Below are 20,563 nucleotides of genomic sequence, written 5' to 3'. Positions count from 1 at the left end.
AGCAAGAGTAAAATAAGAGGGGCCTGGAGATGTGACTAATGAACAGATATAATGTTATTTTAGTGCCAGGAATGTCTGCATTGTTTATTCTGGACCCGATTTTGAAATTGCATCTTTTGAAAATTGCGTGAAATTGGCCAAATTGCCAATTTCTGACCACTTTATTGGGTAGTTGAAATTGGTAAATGGGTAGTTTCTTGAACTCAATCAATAGAACAAATGAAGTTCTAAAGAAATAGCCAAGTTTGGTCAAGTGAAACTATGGAATTGGCTGAAAATAGGGCTCAAATTGGGCAAAATCGTCGATGCGAATATATTGCCAAGACCACTAACTTCACAAGAGCCTAATTCCATAAGTTTTCCATTAAATTTTGTACTTTTGGTATCATTACCATCAGGAAAAGATTCTCTATCATAAGAAAAAATAAGCTTGTGTAATATCTCGATTTTCTTCATAAATCCAAGACTTAAATGCTTAAACTTTTTCATGCCACTTCCTGCATCACTCACATGCCTCTTGTGTGTCAAGGTTGATTCACAGATACAAGATATGGTAATGAAAAGACCAAAACCCATTTCACAAACGCAGATCTGGGAATCGTACAGGACGTGTATGAACGGAGCACTGGGACTGGGGTGACAGGGGAGGAAGCTAGGCCTCCCCCACAAAAACAATGGCCTGACCCACAGGCAGATTGCCTGAGAGCCCACTAGACGGAGGGGGGAAAATCCTGCAGTCCATCTCGCAGTGCTCCATTTTTTTCCCCACCCACAAGTGTAACCATGTTAGTTGAATTTTACCAAGCGTTACATGAAAATATGCTCCAATGTTGCAACCGTGTAATTAAGAAAACATGGTAAAGGTTATATAACAGTCTACTGTACATTATTTTGTAGTCTATTGTTAGTAGTTTATGTCAAGAATTTATGCAATATCAGGTGCTAAATTTTATTCCTATCCTTAACCCGTAAATGGTCCAAACGTATATATATGTTTTTTCAACATCTGAAAGTATGTAAAAAATGTAGATCTTCTTTTTGTTTTTTACATTTGAAAATGTGTAAAAAAACTTTGATCTACTTTTTTTTTTTGTTATATTTGAAAATATGTAAAAAAAAAACGTAGATCTACTTTTGTAGCACTACACATGAACGTAGATCTGCTTGGACCGTTTACGGGTTAATATCGTATTATAAATAACTAGATGATCCATGAGGAAGTGGGAAAAAATTCTTCCTCCATAAGCCATGTGTGTCATAAGAGGCAAGTAAAATGCCAGGAACAAGGGGCTAGTAAACCCCCTTCTCTGTATAAATTACTAAATGTAAGAAGAAAAACTTTTTTTTTTAGGTCACCCTGCCTCAGTGGGAGACAGCCAATACAGTAAAAAACAAAAAAGTAACTGAATTGGAGTTTTTACTCCGGACATTGTTTTAATTCTCAGTCATTTTTGATAGTAGTTATACCAGTTTTGTTTTCATAATTTTTTTTCACTAGTTATACCTGCTATATTTTGTCTACCTGTTATTATTTCTCATTTAATTTCTCTTATCCTTCGTCCATCTACATACTAACATTCTTCCCACTTTTCACTCATGAATGCAGAGATCAATCCAGATACTAACCTCTTGTTAACCCTTTGACTGTTTCAGGCCCCTCTCTGAAACTGTCATTCTATGTCGCCAAATATTCAAAAAAAAAAATTATTTTTTCTTATGAAAATGTTAAGATTATTTTTCTGAGTGTTTTAGTCCCAAAAAAAAATTTTTGCCATCGGTACTTACCGAGATATAGAGCCGTGAAGTTTGCAGAAAATGAGCCGCGTATGGCAACAGCGGCGACTGCCGCTCACCCGGTAAACTTTAGTTTACTTGTAATTGAAGGTTTTTTGTTTTTTTCACTATTTTATTTTTTCACATAACTTATGTGGCCTATGAGACCAAAGTAAGGTGCAATGTATATATATACACTCGTTGTATACAACACAATAAGCACACAAACATAATTATCAATATATTGTTTACAAAACTTGTTTACAAAAACAAACAAACAATCATCCTCCTCCTCCTCCTCCTCCTTCTCATCCTCCTTCTCCTCCTCCTCCTCCTCCTCCTCCTCCTCCTCCTCCTCCTCCTCCTCCTCCTCCTCCTCCTCCTTCTCCTCCTCCTTGTCTTGTGTGCGAGTGTGTGGCTTATAATTGTTTTGAGTCAGAAGTCGGCAGCTGTCAAAGTGACATATTGTCTCATTAGTCACTACCCCTACCGCCTGTCAAAACAATGGGGTCGGATGCTGCTTCCCCTCCTCCATTCTATCTAATTATCTTTCTCCCTCATTCTATATCTTTCAATCTGTCTCTCTTTCTATCTGTCTGCCTATCTCTGTCTCACAAGTACACATAAATACAAGTATACATAGTGTAAATTACCTAGGATAACCCAAGAAATCCAGACAAAGTGCTATACTCTGCTTGAAGATGTGAGTAAACGTGATGACACAGTCTTGTGGCTCTCTCTGAGACAGAGAGCTAGATGGACAGACAGGGAGCTTGACAGACAGACAAATAGACAGACAGAAATGTTTGTGTACCAGCAAAAACAAAGGGAGGGCAATGGTCATGTAATATTACCCTCCTTTATGCTCATCAAAGTCAGCTCTTATCAGATGTTATCTCCCCTTATCTTGTCACTGTCATGGGGTGGACTTTTTTTTTCCTTGCTTCAAGGGAACAATATTATTACATCTTCTTCTTCCTCCTCCTCCTCCTCCTCCTCCTCCTCCTCCTCCTCCTCTTCTCCTCCTCCTCCTCCTCCTCCTCCTCCTCCTCCTCCTCCTCTTCCTTCCCTCCTCCTCCTCCTCCTCCTCCTCCTCTTCCTCCCCTCCTCCCCCTCCTCCTCCTCCATTGCTTTTGGTCTCAAACTCCTCCAAATCATGAAATTGATCTTCACTGACACTTCCATCTGTGTTAGAGCATCACTTGGGAAGAGAAGAGTCCCAGATTTGCTGGGGAATCACATATTTCTTACTGCTAGACATGCTGAAAAATGACAACTGAAATGGCATTCCCACAATGCACCACTGGCTCCCCGATTTTTTTTATATGGTGCACACTGACCATGGAGACCCATTCTCTCACATGTGGGCCTACCAGCTTTCTCCTGCTTGATTTGAAGCTGCTAGAATTTTTATTTTATTTTATTATCACACCGGCCGATTCCCACCAAGGCAGGGTGGCCCGAAAAAGAAAAACTTTCACCATCATTCACTCCATCACTGTCTTGCCAGAAGGGTGCTTTACACTACAGTTTTTAAACTGCAACATTAACACCCCTCCTTCAGAGTGCAGGCACTGTACTTCCCATCTCCAGGACTCAAGTCCGGCCTGCCGGTTTCCCTGAATCCCTTCATAAATGTTACTTTGCTCACACTCCAACAGCACGTCAAGTATTAAAAACCATTTGTCTCCATTCACTCCTATCAAACACGCTCACGCATGCCTGCTGGAAGTCTATTTTATCTGGCATTTATATTCATTTATAAGTGGAAAAAATGGCGTTCTGCTTCCTGGCAATGTCTGCTTTGCGGCAGTATCCTGGAACCAAACCTGCCGTATAAGTGGGGCCCTACTGTACTGTTATATTCTTGGTGGTGCTCAGAACAGTTTTTGAATGACTTGCTGTGTAATAAAGACATTTATTTTTGGAAGGGTATTGATTGTCATTGCCATGGGGAAGTGGAACAGAATTCTTCCTCCATAAGCCATGCATGTCATAAGAGGCAACTGAAATGCCAGGAGCAAGGGGCTAGTAATCCTTTCTCCTGTATACATTACTAAATTTAAAAAGAAACTTTTTTTATATTTATATTTTTTAGGTCACCCTGCCTTGGTGGGATATGGCTGGTTTGTTAAAAAAAAATAAAAAAAATTGTCACTATGGTTTAACCCTTTGACTGTTTCCGACGTATAAATACGTCTTGCGAGCCAATGTTTCTGACGTATTTATACGCATAAATTGCTAGAATTTATGCGTATAAATACGTCAGAAACATTGGCTCGCAAGACGTATTTATACGTCGGAAACAGTCAAAGGGTTAAACCATAGTGACAATTTTTTTATTTTTTTTAACAAACCAGCCATATCCCACCAAGGCAGGGTGACCTAAAAAATATAAATATAAAAAAAGTTTCTTTTTAAATTTAGTAATGTATACAGGAGAAAGGATTACTAGCCCCTTGCTCCTGGCATTTCAGTTGCCTCTTATGACATGCATGGCTTATGGAGGAAGAATTCTGTTCCACTTCCCCATGGCAATGACAATCAATACCCTTCCAAAAATAAATGTCTTTATTACACAGCAAGTCATTCAAAAACTGTTCTGAGCACCACCAAGAATATAACAGTACAGTAGGGCCCCACTTATACGGCAGGTTTGGTTCCAGGATACTGCCGCAAAGCAGACATTGCCAGGAAGCAGAACGCCATTTTTTCCACTTATAAATGAATATAAATGCCAGATAAAATAGAACAAGGCATTAAATAGATAAAATAGAACAAGGCATTAAAATACAATAAAAAGTAAAATACACACACAGTACACTCATTATTTGCCTCAAAATATCTGTAGTCTTAATGTAGGGCAAAAGGTAAGTAGTATTTATTGTAAGAAGTTAGGTGCGGGTAGGTATGGTAGCCCTCCTGGCCATCCCATCCACACATAATATACTACAATGCTTAAAGCGCCCTAGAGTGATAAAATGCATATACAGTACACTCGTTACTTACCTTAAAATATTTGTAGTCTTAATGGTCTTAATGTAGGGTGAGAGGTGAAAAGTATGTACAGTGGAACCTTGACTTACGAGTTTAATCCATTCCAGGAGTTAGTTCATAACTCAATTTACTCGTATAACAAATTAATTTTCTAAAAGTATGTACAGTGGAACCTTGACTTACGAGTTTAATCCATTCCAGGAGTTAGCTCATAACTCAATTTACTCGTATAACAAATTAATTTTCTAAAAGTATGTACAGTGGAACCTTGACTTACGAGTTTAATCCATTCCAGGAGTTAGCTCATAACTCAATTTACTCGTATAACAAATTAATTTTCTTCATTTAAATTAATTGAAAAGCCATTAATTCGTTCCTGCACTCTGGAGAGACGAGAAAAAAATACTTGAATATGATGCTATTATCAACTGTACGGCTTATATATCACAATTCATCTAATATGTCATAATAAACAATATAATTAGCACAGAAACATGATATATACTCTAGAATGAATAAAATAGCCCATAATATAGTGGCAGAGGCAAAAAACCCCGCCATTTCTGTCCCAATTTCACTCTAGTATCTTCCCATGTTCTTACTGTAAGAGAAGACAGAGTGCTTTTGAGGCTAACTGCAGTAGATCACTAGGACCCATGGTTAGAAAAAAGAAATTTGGCCGAATGACTGCAAAAAAATGTAAACAAGAACGATAGAACTGCCCCCACAGTGATGTAAACATGTTTACTGCTTACCAGCTGTGCCAACTAGCAGAAGCAATCTGAATTATTATTACATACGTAATATGCATTATTATTATTATTATTATTAATTTAGGGAACTGAAGCGCTATCATTATTATAATAATTATTATTATTATTAATTTAGGGAACTAAAGCTCTATCATTATATTATTATTATACTATTATTATTATTTTTATTAATTTAGGGAACTGAAGCTCTATCATTATTAACATTATTATTAATTTAGGGAACTGAAGCTCTATTATTATAATAATACAGTAGAACGCCACTGAAGAATTGCTGCACAATTTTATGTAACACGTTGTATAACTAATTTAACATGGTTCAGTTTGTGGGAAGGAAAAAAAAATTTTCTTTTGCTCAAGTGGCCACCTTGTTGTAGAGCAGCCGGGGAGCCCCCCCCTACCACTCCCAGACCCCACCCCCCACCAACCTTTACCACTCCCATTCCCCACCCCCCACCAACCCTTACCACTCCCATTCCCCACCCCCCACCAACCCTTACCACTCCCAGACACCACTTCCCCACCATCCCAGCATTCCTAATTCATATGTGTCCAGTCTTTCTCTCCTACAAGGCAGCTTTGTTTGTCAAATGTGTTATGATATTTTAATTACTATATTTTGTATCTGCCAAGCAATCATGACACCCAGTAGCCATACTAGTGTTGCTGAAAGTGGCACAAAGAGGTATAAGCACTTAGGTCTTAGAATAAACAAAGATATTAGACAAGAGATAACCTGTAGCCTTAACTGAAGTGTTACTTTGTACACAGAAAAAGAGGTTAACATGAGTTTGTGACTGACTGACTGAATGACTGACTGACTGACTGAACTGACTGACTGACTGACTGACTGACTTACTGAAAGACTGAGTTACTGAATAACTGACTTACTGAATGACTTCTGAGTGATTTGACTGACTTATTGAGTGACTTGACTGACTTACTGAATGACTTGATTGACTTACTGAATGACTTGACTTACTGAATAATTTGACTGACTTACTGAATGACTTGACTGACTGACTTACTGATTGACTTGACTGACTGACTTACTGAATGACTTGACTGACTGACTTACTGAATGACTTGACTGTAATAATATTATATTGTTATATTATTATTGCTGAGAAGAAAAAGAGAATGATGTCCATGGAATTAAAACATGAAATCATAGATAAACAAGCGAGGTGTCCAGGTTTTGGGTTGAGGGGGAAGGGGGGAGGGGAGCTGGCTCGTAACTCAGGGCAAAAAATCAACCCAGGGACAGCTCGTATCTCAAAAAACTCGTAAGTTGGGACACTCGTAAGTCAAGGTTCCACTGTATTTGTAGAAAGTCAGGTGTGGGATGTAGGGTAGCCCACATGCCCACCCCACCCATGCTGAGTACTATGTAAAAAACAGACAAACTGTCTGGTTATGGTTCATACACATATCTTACATTGTGTACAAGTTGTCTCTACAGTGGTACAGTAAAATAAATAAAGACCAACACTTCCATTCTCATGTAACATTTTTAGAAGGAATGATGCTCTGACAAGTTAGTACAGAATAAATAAACAGCAACACTCCCATTATCATGCAACACACCATTTCATTTTTAGAGCAGCAGCAGCAGCAGCAGCAGCAGCAGCAGCAGCAGCAGCAGCAGCAGCAGCAGCAGCAGCAGCAGCAGCAGCAGCAGCAGCAGCAGCAGCAGCAGCAGCAGCAGCAGCAGCAGCAGCAGCAGCAGCAGCAGCAGCAGCAGCAGCAGCAGCAGCAGCAGCAGCAGCAGCAGCAGCAGCAGCAGCAGCAGCAGCAGCAGCAGCAGCAGCAGCAGCAGCAGCAGCAGCAGCAGCAGCAGCAGCAGCAGCAGCAGCAGCAGCAGCAGCAGCAGCAGCAGCAGCAGCAGCAGCAGCAGCAGCAGCAGCAGCAGCAGCAGCAGCAGCAGCAGCAGCAGCAGCAGCAGCAGCAGCAGCAGCAGCAGCAGCAGCAGCAGCAGCAGCAGCAGCAGCAGCAGCAGCAGCAGCAGCAGCAGCAGCAGCAGCAGCAGCAGCAGCAGCAGCAGCAGCAGCAGCAGCAGCAGCAGCAGCAGCAGCAGCAGCAGCAGCAGCAGCAGCAGCAGCAGCAGCAGCAGCAGCAGCAGCAGCAGCAGCAGCAGCAGCAGCAGCAGCAGCAGCAGCAGCAGCAGCAGCAGCAGCAGCAGCAGCAGCAGCAGCAGCAGCAGCAGCAGCAGCAGCAGCAGCAGCAGCAGCAGCAGCAGCAGCAGCAGCAGCAGCAGCAGCAGCAGCAGCAGCAGCAGCAGCAGCAGCAGCAGCAGCAGCAGCAGCAGCAGCAGCAGCAGCAGCAGCAGCAGCAGCAGCAGCAGCAGCAGCAGCAGCAGCAGCAGCAGCAGCGAGTAGTGAATAGATATAGATAGAGTGAAGGCATACAAAAAGGACTATTTTTCTACAGTTAAGTAACTGGTGTTTGACTAGAGAAAACCTAATTCTTCTGACCCTCCCACCAACCGCTTGGTAAGCAAATCTTATATTTATGTCAATTTTTATACAGTGAGTGTATGTTTTATGTTATGTAGCATGTTTCTTACATAATTTTGAAATAAATATAAAAGATGGATTAGTGGAAATGTCTGTATTAACGTAATATACAACATTTAATGCACCCAAGAGATTATTAATATGGAGTCTTCAAGAGTACAGACTCTTAGTGATTTTAATGTGTACCTGCATCCTAGCACAGTGTGTAAGTATAATTAGGTACAGGTACACAAGTATAAATATCAGAGTATATATAAAATATGCAATAACTTTAAAACACTTGAAATTTTGGAAAACTTCCAGACATAATAGAGAGAGATGCTCATAGAGAATGTAAACAAACTGGGGGGGGTCGCCGTATTAGTGGCAATACAGTGGACCCCCGGCATACGATGGCATTGGCATACGTTAAATCCAGCATACGATACACTTTAACGCAAAAATTTTGCCTCGCCACACATTAAAAAACCCGCCACACGCGATTCGTCCGGGATGCGTCCCACGTGTGTCCTCAGCTGCTCCGTGCGTGCCAGTGTTTACAAGCCAGCCAGTGCGGTCGCATCTAAGCATACATTCGGTACATTCCATATTATCACAGTGTTTTTGGTGCTTGTTTCTGCAAAATAAGTCACCATGGGCCCCAGAAAGCTTCTAGTGTCAACCCTGCTGGAAAAAGGGTGCAAACTGCTATGGAAATGAAGAAAGAGATAATTGCAAAGTACGAAAGTGGAGTGCATGTGTCGGAGCTGGCCAGGTTGTATACCAAACCCCAATCAACCATTGCTACTATAGTGGCCAACAAAACGGCAATCAAGGAAGCTGTTCTTGCAAAAGGTGCATGTCTGTTTTCGAAACAAAGATCGCAAGTGTTAGAAGATGTTGAGAGACTGTTATTGGTGTGGATAAATGAAAAACAGATAGCAGGAGATAGCATCTCTCAAGCGACCATATGTGAAAAGGCTAGGAAGTTGCATGAGGATTTAATTGAAAAAATGCCTGCAACTAGTGGTAATGTGAGTGAATTTAAGGCCAGCAAAGGTTGGTTTGAAAGATTTAAGAATCGTAGTGGCATACATAGTGTGATAAGGCATGGTGAGGCTGCCAGTTCGGACTAAAAAGCAGCTGAAAAATATGTGAAGGAATTCAAGGATTACATAGACAGTGAAGAATTGAAACCTGAACAAGTGTTTAATTGCAAACGAAACAGGCCTGTTTTGGAAGAAATTGCCAAGCAGGACCTACATTACTCAGGAAGAAAAGGCACTCCCAGGACATAAGCCTATGAAAGACAGGCTTACTCTTCTGATGTGTGCTAATGCTAGTGGTGATTGCAAAGTGCAGCCTTTATTGGTGTATTAATCTAAAACTCCCAGAGCGTTCAGGCAAAACAATGTTGTCAAGGCTAATTTGTGTGTGATGTGGAGGGCAAACAGTAAGGCATGGATCACTAGGACCTTTTTCTATGACTGGTTACACAATGCATTTGCCCCCACTGTGAAAAATTACCTAATGGAAAAGAAATTGGACCTTAAGTGCCTCCTGGTATTAGACAATGCTCCTGGTCATCCTTCAGATTTGGCAGAGCGACTTTCTATGGACATGAGCTTCATTAAGGTCAAGTTTTTGCCTCCTAATACCACTCCTCTCCTGCAGCCTATGGACCAACAGGTCATTTCAAACTTCAAAAAGCTCTACACAAAAGCTATGTTTCAAAAGTGCTTTGAGGTGACCTCAGACACTCGGTTGACTCTAGAAGAGTTTTGGAAAGATCACTTTCATATCTTCACTTGTGTAAACCTTATAGGTAAGGCTTGGGAGGGAGTGACTAAGAGGACCTTGAACTCTGCTTGGAAGAAACTGTGGCCACAATGTGTAGGAATGGAATCTATTGTGGCATTGGGAAAGTTCATGGGGTTGGAGGTTAGTGGGGAGGATGTGGAAGAGTTGGTGGAGGAGGACAATGAAGAACTAACCACTGATGAGCTGCAAGATCATCTTCAACAGCAAGAGGCCACACCTGAGGAAACTGCTTCAGAGGAGGGGAGAGAGAAATTGAGGAACTTGCCTACTTCAAAGATTAAGGAAATGTAGGAAAAGTGGGTTGAACTGCAAACCTTTGCGGATGAAAATCACCCCAACACAGCTACTGCAAGCCGTGTTGGCAACATGTACAATGACAATGTTATGGCCCATTTTAGGAAAGTTTTAAAGGAACGGGAGGTACAGGCCACTATGGACAGATATGTTGTGCGACAGAGGCCCAGTGACTCTCAAGCTGGTCCTAGTGGCATTAAAAGAAGAAGGGAAGTAACCCCAGAAAAGGACTTGCTACCTCAAGTCCTAATGGAAGGGGATTCCCCTTCTAAACAATAACAACTTCCACACACTCCCTTCCTCCCATCCCATCAATCATCACCAGATCTTCATTAAAGGTAAGTGTCATGTATGCTATTCTTAGTAGTTTCGTACGTGTGGATGTCTTCTTCAGTTTGTGTGCATTAAAATTAATATTTCATGTGGTAAAAAAAAAAAATTTCATTCTTTCGGGTGTCTTGCACGGATTAATTTGATTTCCATTATTTCTTATGGGGGAAAATTAATTCGCCTTACGATAATTTCGGCATACGATTAGCTCTCAGGAACGGATTAATATCGTATGCCGGGGTCCACTGTAATTTGAAATCGCCGTATTAGCAGAATGCCATAAGGCAAAAATGCTGTAAAGCGGGACCCTGCTGTATTCAATTATAATGTTTGATCCCTGAGCAAACACTACAATGACCTCTTAGCCCAAGTTAATTCTTTAAATGTTAACATTTCTTTCATTATTCTTACTGAAATCTAGTTTAAACATGACACAACAGACATCTTTGCCTTATCTGGGTACACAGCCATACATAACTGTATGTCTGATCAAATAGGTAGTACTGCAATCCACTACTCCAATGAATTATTATTTATTAACTCTACATGTGCCAGGAATGAACATGGCAAATATCTTTCTTTCTTTCAACACACCGGCCATATCCCACCGAGGCGGGGTGGCACAAAAGGAAAAACGAAAGTTTCTCCTTTTACATTTAGTAATATATACAGGAGAAGGGGTTACTAGCCCCTTGCTCCCGGCATCTTAGTCGCCTCTTACAACACGCATGGCTTACGAAGGAAGAATTCTGTTCCACTTCCCCATGGAGGTAAGAGGAGATAAACAAGAACAAGAACTAGTAAGAAAATAGAAGAAAACCCAGAAGGGTGTGTGTATATATATGCTTGTACATGTATGTGTAGTGTGACCTAAGTGTAAGTAGAAGTAGCAAGATGTACCTGAAACCTTGCATGTTTATGAGACAGAAAAATGTACACCAGCAATCCTACCATCATGTAAAACAATTACAGGCTTTCGTTTTACACTCACTTGGCAGGACGGTAGTACCTCCCTGGGCGGTTGCTGTCTACCAACCTACTACCTAGATATGGCAAATATATATGTTATAATTACAACCAAAAAGTTAACCCTTTCAGGGTCCAGACCCCCAATCTGAAACTTGTCCACATGTAGGGAATCTTTTTCTGAAGGTAATAAAACAAAAAGTACGAAATTTGATGGAAAACTGATAAAATTACACTATCGCAAATTTTCCTGCATCAGCGATATTTATACATTGGCAATTTTGCCCACTGTGACTCCCAATTACAGTGGACCCCCGCATAACGATTACCTCCGAATGCAACCAATTATGTAAGTGTATTTATGTAAGTGCGTTTGTACATGTATGTTTGGGGGTCTGAAATGGACTAATCTACTTCACAATATTTCTTATGGGAACAAATTCGGTCAGTACTGGCACCTGAACATACTTCTGGAGTGAAAAAATATCGTTAACCGGGGGTCCACTGTACATTGTTCCAGTCAACCAAATCCTTAGCTATTTTGCTAGTATCCTTTCTATTTTACCGACTGAGCACAAGAAACTGCCCAATCAACTACTTCAACTACCCGATAAAGTTATCAGACACTGGTAATTTAGCCAATTTCAAACAAAGTTCAAAGTATTCCAATTTTAAAATAGGGTCCAGAATAAACAATGCAAGGATTCCTGGCACTAAAACATTTCCTCTGTTTATTAGTCACATTTCCAGGCTTTACATATGAATTCCATTTTGATTTTTTATTCACATAAAGAATTTTTATCCACACCAACCAATAGATTTACTGTTATGCAATATTGTAATAACTGTATAAATGATATCAGTGCATTTATGGACGCATATTAGACCCACCAGCTGACGTGTATTGGACACATGATGTGATTTGTTTACCCTTGAACATCGGTAAAAATAGAACATTTCCGCTACTTTGAGCTCAATTTCAAGCTACTATTTTCAGTACTAAAACCAATCAAAATCATCTCTATTTTTGTAATATATCTTCCATTCTATCAAATGAAACCAAGAAACCGTGAATGCATCCATAAAAACCATACGAAAATACACCACAGAGTCGCTGTTTTAATCCAAAAACACAGTCGCAGTTTTTTTCTCATTGTGCACCGTGTGCTGCATTATATGGTGCACACTTACCACAATGATGCATTCTCTCATATCTAGGCCCAAATTTACTCCTCACAGCTTATCTGAGTGAGCTGAGCTCATGGTGTAGAACTACGGAAGTGACCCTTGCTTCAAGGCTGTAGAACACGGCACGGGCCCTCAAAGGGTTAAAAACCCCAATTACAGTTGGAGCAGCCTACAGGTTACCTCATATAAACACTTACGTCTTCAGTGACAGCCTAAAAAAAATTAATGATTAACACAGAGCTGAATAAGAATAAGCACCATCTAATACTTGCTGGTGACTTCACCATAACCTTCATCTTAGATGACCCTCAAGCAGCCGACTTTACAAGCACCATGAACAACTGCTTGCTATTACCACCTATAACTAAGCCTTCACATATTTTGATATACAATAAAAAGAAATTCACAACATATTTTACATCAAAATCTGAGTATACATAAATAGAGAATACACTACAAAAAAAAAGTAGGCTAGAAAAATACTAAGACATGCTACAAGTGAATCATACAGCTAAAATAAAAAGATATAAAAATGACTGAAAAGACTAAATATGTTAGCTGATGGTGACATTACAATCACATGCAATTTCACAGAGATTTTTTTAAATAGTTCTTGGCTTAATCAGCAGCATAAACAAGAGGTCATAAGTGCAAGTCAAAAAAAAAAAAAAAGCAGTACCAAAAGACATTGTATGTAGGAAGCTTTTTTTTTTCACAACAGAATAATAGATGAAGAAAGTCAGAACAGCATAAGCCTTTATGGTAATAACATCTTGCTTAAGGGCAATTGTATAAAGTCATGACTTTATAAAACTCACCTTGAGCAAAATGTTAGACTTGTGCTATTTTGTCTCCTCTTCCACATAATGACTGACAACCACTTCCAACTAGAATGGTAAAACTCTGGAATGGCATCCAAAAAGAGTGAGCATATGTAAAACTTTATGGAAAACCTAAAAAAATATTAATAAATTAATGAATGAAGATAGGCTCCCACATGCACAGGTTTGCTCCTGTAACTACAGATAATCACATGAACACACATATATATTAGTATGTACTGCACATAAAACTAAGCACTTTCATGCCATGTTACCTGCAAGTGCCTTTTATCTTCAGCTAGCTCTGCATATTTAGCCAGCAATGTTGATACTTGCTGTTCTAAGGGAAGAGCCTTCAGTGCAGCAGTAATGGCTTCAACACCAGAATCTCTATCCTTCCTCTTCTTGTCCTTTTTTTGCTGTGGAGAAAGTACAGGCCTTCCTCAGTAAAACATTAGTGGCAATACAGATTTAGGTAAAATTCATATTTGGGTCTCTGATAGTTTATGAAGACTCTAACTTAAGTGGTTAAAACATACTATCTTGCAAAAATGAAGGCTTCATTAATCTAGCTTATCTTCAACTTGGATACCTTTTAAATAATTTTAACCTCTTATATACATATATTATTTTGTATTTTACGACAAAGCTTCCCTTTACCTGTTTATTATGTTTCGTTTCTGCCATGCTGGACTGCTTCTCACCTAAGTGTGATTCTCTGTTTTTTTGTGCAGCAGTATCACAAGAGACAACTCTATCACTGAACTCACACAAAGATGCTCCAAACTCAGAAACTAAATTATCACAGATTTGAGTTAAACTGCCATTCTCTGCAGCAAGGGTTTGATCCTCTGATATTACATTTTCTTCCTCTAAGGCTCCTATGTCATTCTCAACAACATTAATCTTTTCCTCAAATTCCTCGGCATTCAGCTTCAATGTTAACGGGCAGCTGCTCTGGTTCGGATCACCTCTATTCAATACAGAGGTTGTTTCCACACACTGGGCACTGGTACTCTCTTCTTCAGGCACTGCAATGCAAGAGTTTAATGACATACAAAATTACTGAACTTAATATTTTATTACAATAAGGCATAGTACAGTACAGCCTCTCCTCATTTACCGACGGAGTTCCATTTCTAAGACCAAGTCGGTAAACAAATTCATCGCTAATCGAGGAATCACCCTTTACTGACACTTCAAAATGTCGCCACCCAAAATTAAAACATTCAGTTTTATGTTTGCTAGGAAATTCCTTTCAATCTGTTTATTATTAATGGTAATAAAATATAAAATAGGTCAATGACTTACTTCTGAGATATTCCAGGAAATGCATGCATAGCTGATTACTTGGGAATTTTTTTTTTCTTTTTTTTTTTTGAGAAAAATCGCACTTTTTTGTCTTTGCATAGGATAAAAGTGATCTTCTATAGTAATGGTCGCAGTCACTTTCTTTTTTTTTTATCCCTCCCTGCCCTCCACCCTTCAATACCTCTCTATATAATGTCAGTTTTTATTAATTTGGGCATCTTTATCATGCTTCTACATTATTCATGTTAAACCTAATATCATTCTGGAATAAATACGATAGGTAGATAACCTTTATTGATAGTAATAATATAATTATACAATATTTTATATGGGCAATCATGAGTTACTGAGACACTGCTCACTTCTCTGTTATAGCTAGCTCCGCCCACTTTGTAACAATGTCAAATGGTGAATTAAATATGAACGTATGTTAGAAAGAAAAAATAAAATAAAAACAAAACTCCAACTTGATAACTTTATTTTAATTTGCATAACTCTTATATTACAGAAAACAATAAAAAAGTAAAATACAGTGGACCCTCAGATAACGATGTCGTCGGATAACATAAAAATCAGATAACGACACGTTTATGCATCAAAATACAGTGGACCCTCGCCTAACGAACGCATCGCATAACATTAAATCCGCCTAGCGATACATTTTAACACAAAAATTTTGCCTCGGCTAGCGCTAAAAATCTCGTTCAACGCGATTCGTTCGAGATGCGTCCACGTGCAGCCTGAGCCCGCCTCACTTGTTCCGTGGGTGCCAGTGTTTACAAGCCAGCCACTGCAGTCACTTCCAAGCATACAATCGGAACATTTCATATTATCACAGCCTTTTTAGTGATTGCACCTACAAAATAAGTCACCATGGGCTGCAAGAAAGCTTCTAGTGCCAACCCTACAGCAAAAAGAGTGAGAATTACTATGGATATGAAGAAAGAGATCATTGCTAAGTATGAAAATGGAGTGTGTGTCTCCGAGCTGGCCAGGTTGTACACAAAACCCCAATCAACCATCGCTACTATTGTGTCCAAGAAAACGGCAATCAAGGAAGCTGTTCTTGCCAAAGGTGCAACTTTGTTTTCGAAACAGAGATCGCAAGTGATAGATGATGTTGAGGGACTGTTATTGGTGTGGATAAACGAAAAACAGATAGCAGGAGATAGCATCTCTCAAGCGATCATATGTGAAAAGGCTAGGAAGTTGCATGATGATTTAATTAGAAAAATGCCTGCAACTAGTGATGATGTGAGTGGATTTAAGGCCAGCAAAGGTTGGTTTGAGAGATTTACGAATCGTAGTGGCATACATAGTGTGATAAGGCACGATGAGGCTGCCAGTTCGGACCACAAAGCAGCTGAAAAATATGTGCAGGAATTCAAGGAGTACATAGACAGTGAAGGACTGAAACCTGAACAAGTGTTTAATTGTGACGAAACAGGCCTGTTTTGGAAGAAAATGCCAAGCAGGACCTACATTACTCAGGAGGAAAAGGCACTCCTAGGACATAAGCCTATGAAAGACAGGCTTACTCTGTTGATGTGTGCCAATGCTAGTGGTGATTGCAAAGTGAAGCCTTTATTGGTGTATCGCTCTGAAACTCCCAGAGCGTTCAGGAAAAACAATGTCCTCAAGATTAATTTGTGTGTGCTGTGGAGGGCAAACAGTAAGGCATGGGTCACTAGGGACTTTTTCTATGACTGGTTACACCATGCATTTGCCCCCACTGTGAAAACTTACCTAATTGAAAAGAAATTAGACCTTAAGTGCCTCATGGTATTAGACAATGCTCCTGGTCATCCTTCAGACGTGGCAGAGCGACTTTCTGCGGAAATGAGCTTCATTAAGGTCAAGTTTTTGCCTCCTAATACCACTCCTCTCCTGCAGCCCATGGACCAGCAGGTCATTTCCAACTTCAAGAAACTGTACACAAAAGCTATGTTTGAAAAGTGCTTTGTAGTAACCTCAAAAACTCAATTGACCCTAAGAGAGTTTTGGAGAGATCACTTTAGCATCCTCAATTGTGTAAACATTATAGGTAAGGCTTGGGAGGAAGTGACTAAGAGGACCTTGAGCTCTGCTTGGAAGAAACTGTGGCCAGAATGTGTAGACAAAAGGGATTTTGAAGGGTTTGAGGCTAACCCTGGGAATCCTATGCCAGTTGAGGAATCCATTGTGGCATTGGGGAAGTCCTTGGGGTTGGAGGTTAGTGGGGAGGATGTGGAAGAGTTGGTGGAGGAGGACAATGAAGAACTAACCACTGATGAGCTGCTAGATCATCTTCAACAGCAAGAGGCCACACCTGAGGAAACTGCTTCGGAGGAGGGGATAGAGAAATTGAGGAAGTTGCCTACTTCAAAGATTAAGGAAATGTGTGCAGTGTGGCTTAAAGTGCAAACCTTTTTTGATGAAAATCACCCTCACACAGCTATTGCAAGCCATGCTGGTGACTATTACACTGACAATGTTGTGAAACACTTTAGGAATATCATAAAGGAACGGGAGGTACAGGCCTCTATGGACAGATATGTTGTGCGACAGAGGTCCAGTGACTCTCAAGCTGGTCCTAGTGGCATTAAAAGAAGAAGGGAAGTAACCCCAGAAAAGGACTTGCCACCTCAAGTCCTAATGGAAGGAGATTCCCCTTCTAAACACTAACACCATCAACACTCTCCCCTCCTCCCATCCCATCAATCATCACCAGATCTTCAATAAAGGTAAGTGTCATGTAACTGTGCATGTCTTCTTCAGTTTGTGTGTATTAAAATTAATATTTCATGTGGTAAAAATATTTTTTTGTTCATACTTTGGGGTGTCAGGAACGGATTAATTTGATTTCCATTATTTCTTATGGGGAAAATTAATTCGCCTAACGATAACTTCGCCTAACGTTGAGCTCTCAGGAACGGATTAATAGCGTTAGGCGAGGGTCCACTATACTGGTTCAGTTAATGACAAAATACTCGGTTAAAGTCGTTCGTCCCAAATGTGTCCATGCGGAGTGAGCCCCTGGACACTCCATGTACAGCCAGTGTGCCACTGTTTACAAGCCAGTGAGGATGATTCCACGCATATATGTGATACATTTTGTATTATTCCACTGTTTTTAGTGCTTGTAACTGCTAAATAAGCCACCATACCTTTGATATACCTTCGAAGAGTTTCGAGAGTTTATCTACACTGAGCCCGGCCATGGGCCAGGCTCGTCTGATGCTTGCCTGGTCAACCAGGCTGTTGCTGCTGGAGGCCTGCTGCCCCACATATCCATCACAGCCTGGTTGATCTGGCACCTGGTGAAGATACTTGTCCAGATTCATCTTGAAGGCTTCTACACTGGTTCCAGCCATGTTTCTGATATCTTCTGGTAAGATGTTGAATAGTCTGGGAGCCCGGATTTTGATCCAGTGCTCCCTTATTGTCCCCACCGCACCCCTGCTCTTCACTGGGTTTATTTTGCACTTCCTCCCATATCTCTCACTCAGTATGTTGTTATGGCAGTGTGCAGACTTGGGACCAAGCCCTCGAGTACCTTCCTGAGAGCCCCAAAAAAGCCAAACAACTTTTTTTAGGCCTCCACATCTTACAAAAACAAAAGTGAATATGTAATTGTAGTTCATTGTTGTGATGTATTATGTACTTTTTACTGCTTAAGACTACAAATGTAACAGAAATAACAATATTTCTTACCTTATATTGTGGGTGCTGGTATTTGTGGATGATTGTGAAGAGAGTAGAGAGTTATGTTGTGGTCCTAATGGGCTGAGGTGGATGGTAGAGGTTCTGGTACTGAAGTTGATGGTTGTACTGGAGTGTCTAACTTTAAGTCATTCAGTCAGTCAAGTCATTCAGTAAGTCAGTCAAGTCATTCAGTAAGTCAGTCAAGTCATTCAGTAAGTCAGTCAAATGATTCAGTAAGTCAAGTCATTCAGTAAGTCAGTCTAGTCATTAAGTCAGTTTAGTCATTAAGTCAAGTCATTCAGTAAGTCAGTCAAGTCATTCAGTAAGTCTGTCAAATCATTCAGTAAGTCAAGTCATTCAGTAAGTCAGTCTAGTCATTCAGTAAGTCAGTTTAGTCATTCAGTAAGTCAGTTTAGTCATTCAGTAAGTCAGTTTAGTCATTCAGTAAGTCTGTCAAGTCATTCAGTAAGTCAGTTTAGTCATTCAGTAAGTCAGTCAAGTCATTCAGTAAGTCAGTCAAGTCATTCAGTAAGTCTGTCAAGTCATTCAGTAAGTCAAGTCATTCAATAAGTCAGTCTAGTTATTCAGTAAGCCAGTTTAGTCATTCAGTAAGTCAGTTTAGTCATTCAGTAAGTCAGTCAAGTCATTCAGTAAGTCAGTCAAGTCATTCAGTAAGTCAGTCAAGTGATTCATTAAGTCAAGTCATTCAGTATGTCAGTCAAATGATTCAGTAAGTCAAGTCATTCAATGAGTCAGTCAAGTCATTCAGTAAGTCAGTAAAGTCATTCAGTAAGTCAGTCTAGTCATTCAGTAAGCCTCAATTCATTCATTAAGTCAGTCAAGTCATTCAGTAAGTCATTCAAGTTGTTCAGTAAGTCAGTCAAGTCATTCAGTAAGTCAGTCACACAAACTTATGTTTACCTCTTTTTATGTGTACAAAGTAACACTTTATTATGGTCACAGGTTATGTCTTGTCTAATATCTTTGTTTCCTTCGTTAATTCTAAGACTTAAGTGCTTACACCTTTTCTTGTCACTTTGAGCAACACTGGTATGCCTACTGGGTGTCATGATTGCTTGGCAGATACAAGATGTAGCAATCAAAAGATCAAAACAATTCACAATCACAAGCTTGTAGCAGAGAAGTTGGACTGGACATGTATGAAATACAAATGCTGGGATAGTTGGGTGGTGTTGGGGGTGGCTGGGGATGGCGGGAAGTCTCCCCCGCTGAACCACAAGGTGGCCGCTTGAGGAAAAGGGATTTTTTTTTCCTTCCTCCAAAATGAACTGTGTTAAATTCATCATAAGATGTGTTACATAAAACTGTGCCGCAATTCTTCAATCGTGCTGTACCCAAATTGTGCCAAATAAACTCGTGCTAAATGACGGTCTACTGTACTCTCTCTCCTCCACTCCAATGAATACATGTTCAAGACTTGCAGGCGTTCCCATTAGTTTAGGTGCTTTACGGGTTCAATGTGAGCTGTAAACGATCTTTTTATTTGTTCCAGCTCAGATATTTCTCCTGCCTTGAATGGGGCCATCAGCACTGAGCAACATTCTAAGTGAGAGAGCACTAGCGATTTGAAGTGTTACCATCAGCATTGTTTCCCTTGTTTTGAAAGTTCTCAATACCCACCCCCTCATCTTCCTGGCTGTCATGATCTTTGTCTTGTTATGGTCTTTAAAAGAAAGGTCCGCTGACATAATTATTCCTAGGTCTTGTACGTGTTCCTTACGTTCTATTTGGTGACCCTCTTGAATTTTGTATATAGTGCTCCTTTTGAGTTCTTCATTCTTTCCATACCTAAGTATCTGGAACTTTTCACCATTGAATGTCATGTTGTTCTCCACTGCCCACTGGAAAACCATGTTTATGCCTTCCTGTACTTTTTCAGTGTCCTCTACCGTACTGACTTTCATGCTTATTTTAGTGTCATCTGCAAATGATGATACAAAAGTGTGCCAGGTGTTTTTGTCTATGTCTGCTATGAGGATGAGAAACAGCAGAGGTGCCAGGACAGTGCCTTGGAGCACCGAGCTTTTGACCTCACTGATGCTGGATCTTGAGATGTTCGCTACTATTTTTTGTGTTCGGGGTGTTAGGAAAC

At 40.1% G+C, this 20,563-nt stretch overlaps 1 protein-coding gene across 1 annotated transcript in view; it reads right to left on the bottom strand.

The window, feature by feature from the left end:
- Positions 1-20,563, bottom strand: part of LOC128689929 (gamma-taxilin) — a 202,976-nt gene that overhangs the window by 120,929 nt on the left and 61,484 nt on the right. Inside the window, exons 3-4 of the mRNA XM_070088706.1 lie at positions 14,116-14,486; positions 13,731-13,874 (exon numbers count right to left, since the gene is read on the bottom strand). Coding sequence (XP_069944807.1) covers positions 13,731-13,874; positions 14,116-14,486 — 515 coding nt within the window. The remainder of the gene's footprint in view (positions 1-13,730; positions 13,875-14,115; positions 14,487-20,563) is intronic.

This window comes from Cherax quadricarinatus, chromosome 25, assembly GCF_038502225.1.
Source record: "Cherax quadricarinatus isolate ZL_2023a chromosome 25, ASM3850222v1, whole genome shotgun sequence".
Classification (NCBI taxonomy): domain Eukaryota; kingdom Metazoa; phylum Arthropoda; class Malacostraca; order Decapoda; family Parastacidae; genus Cherax; species Cherax quadricarinatus.
The sequence above is the reverse complement of the archived record's forward strand: the minus strand, read 5'-3'. Positions and strand labels throughout refer to the sequence as shown.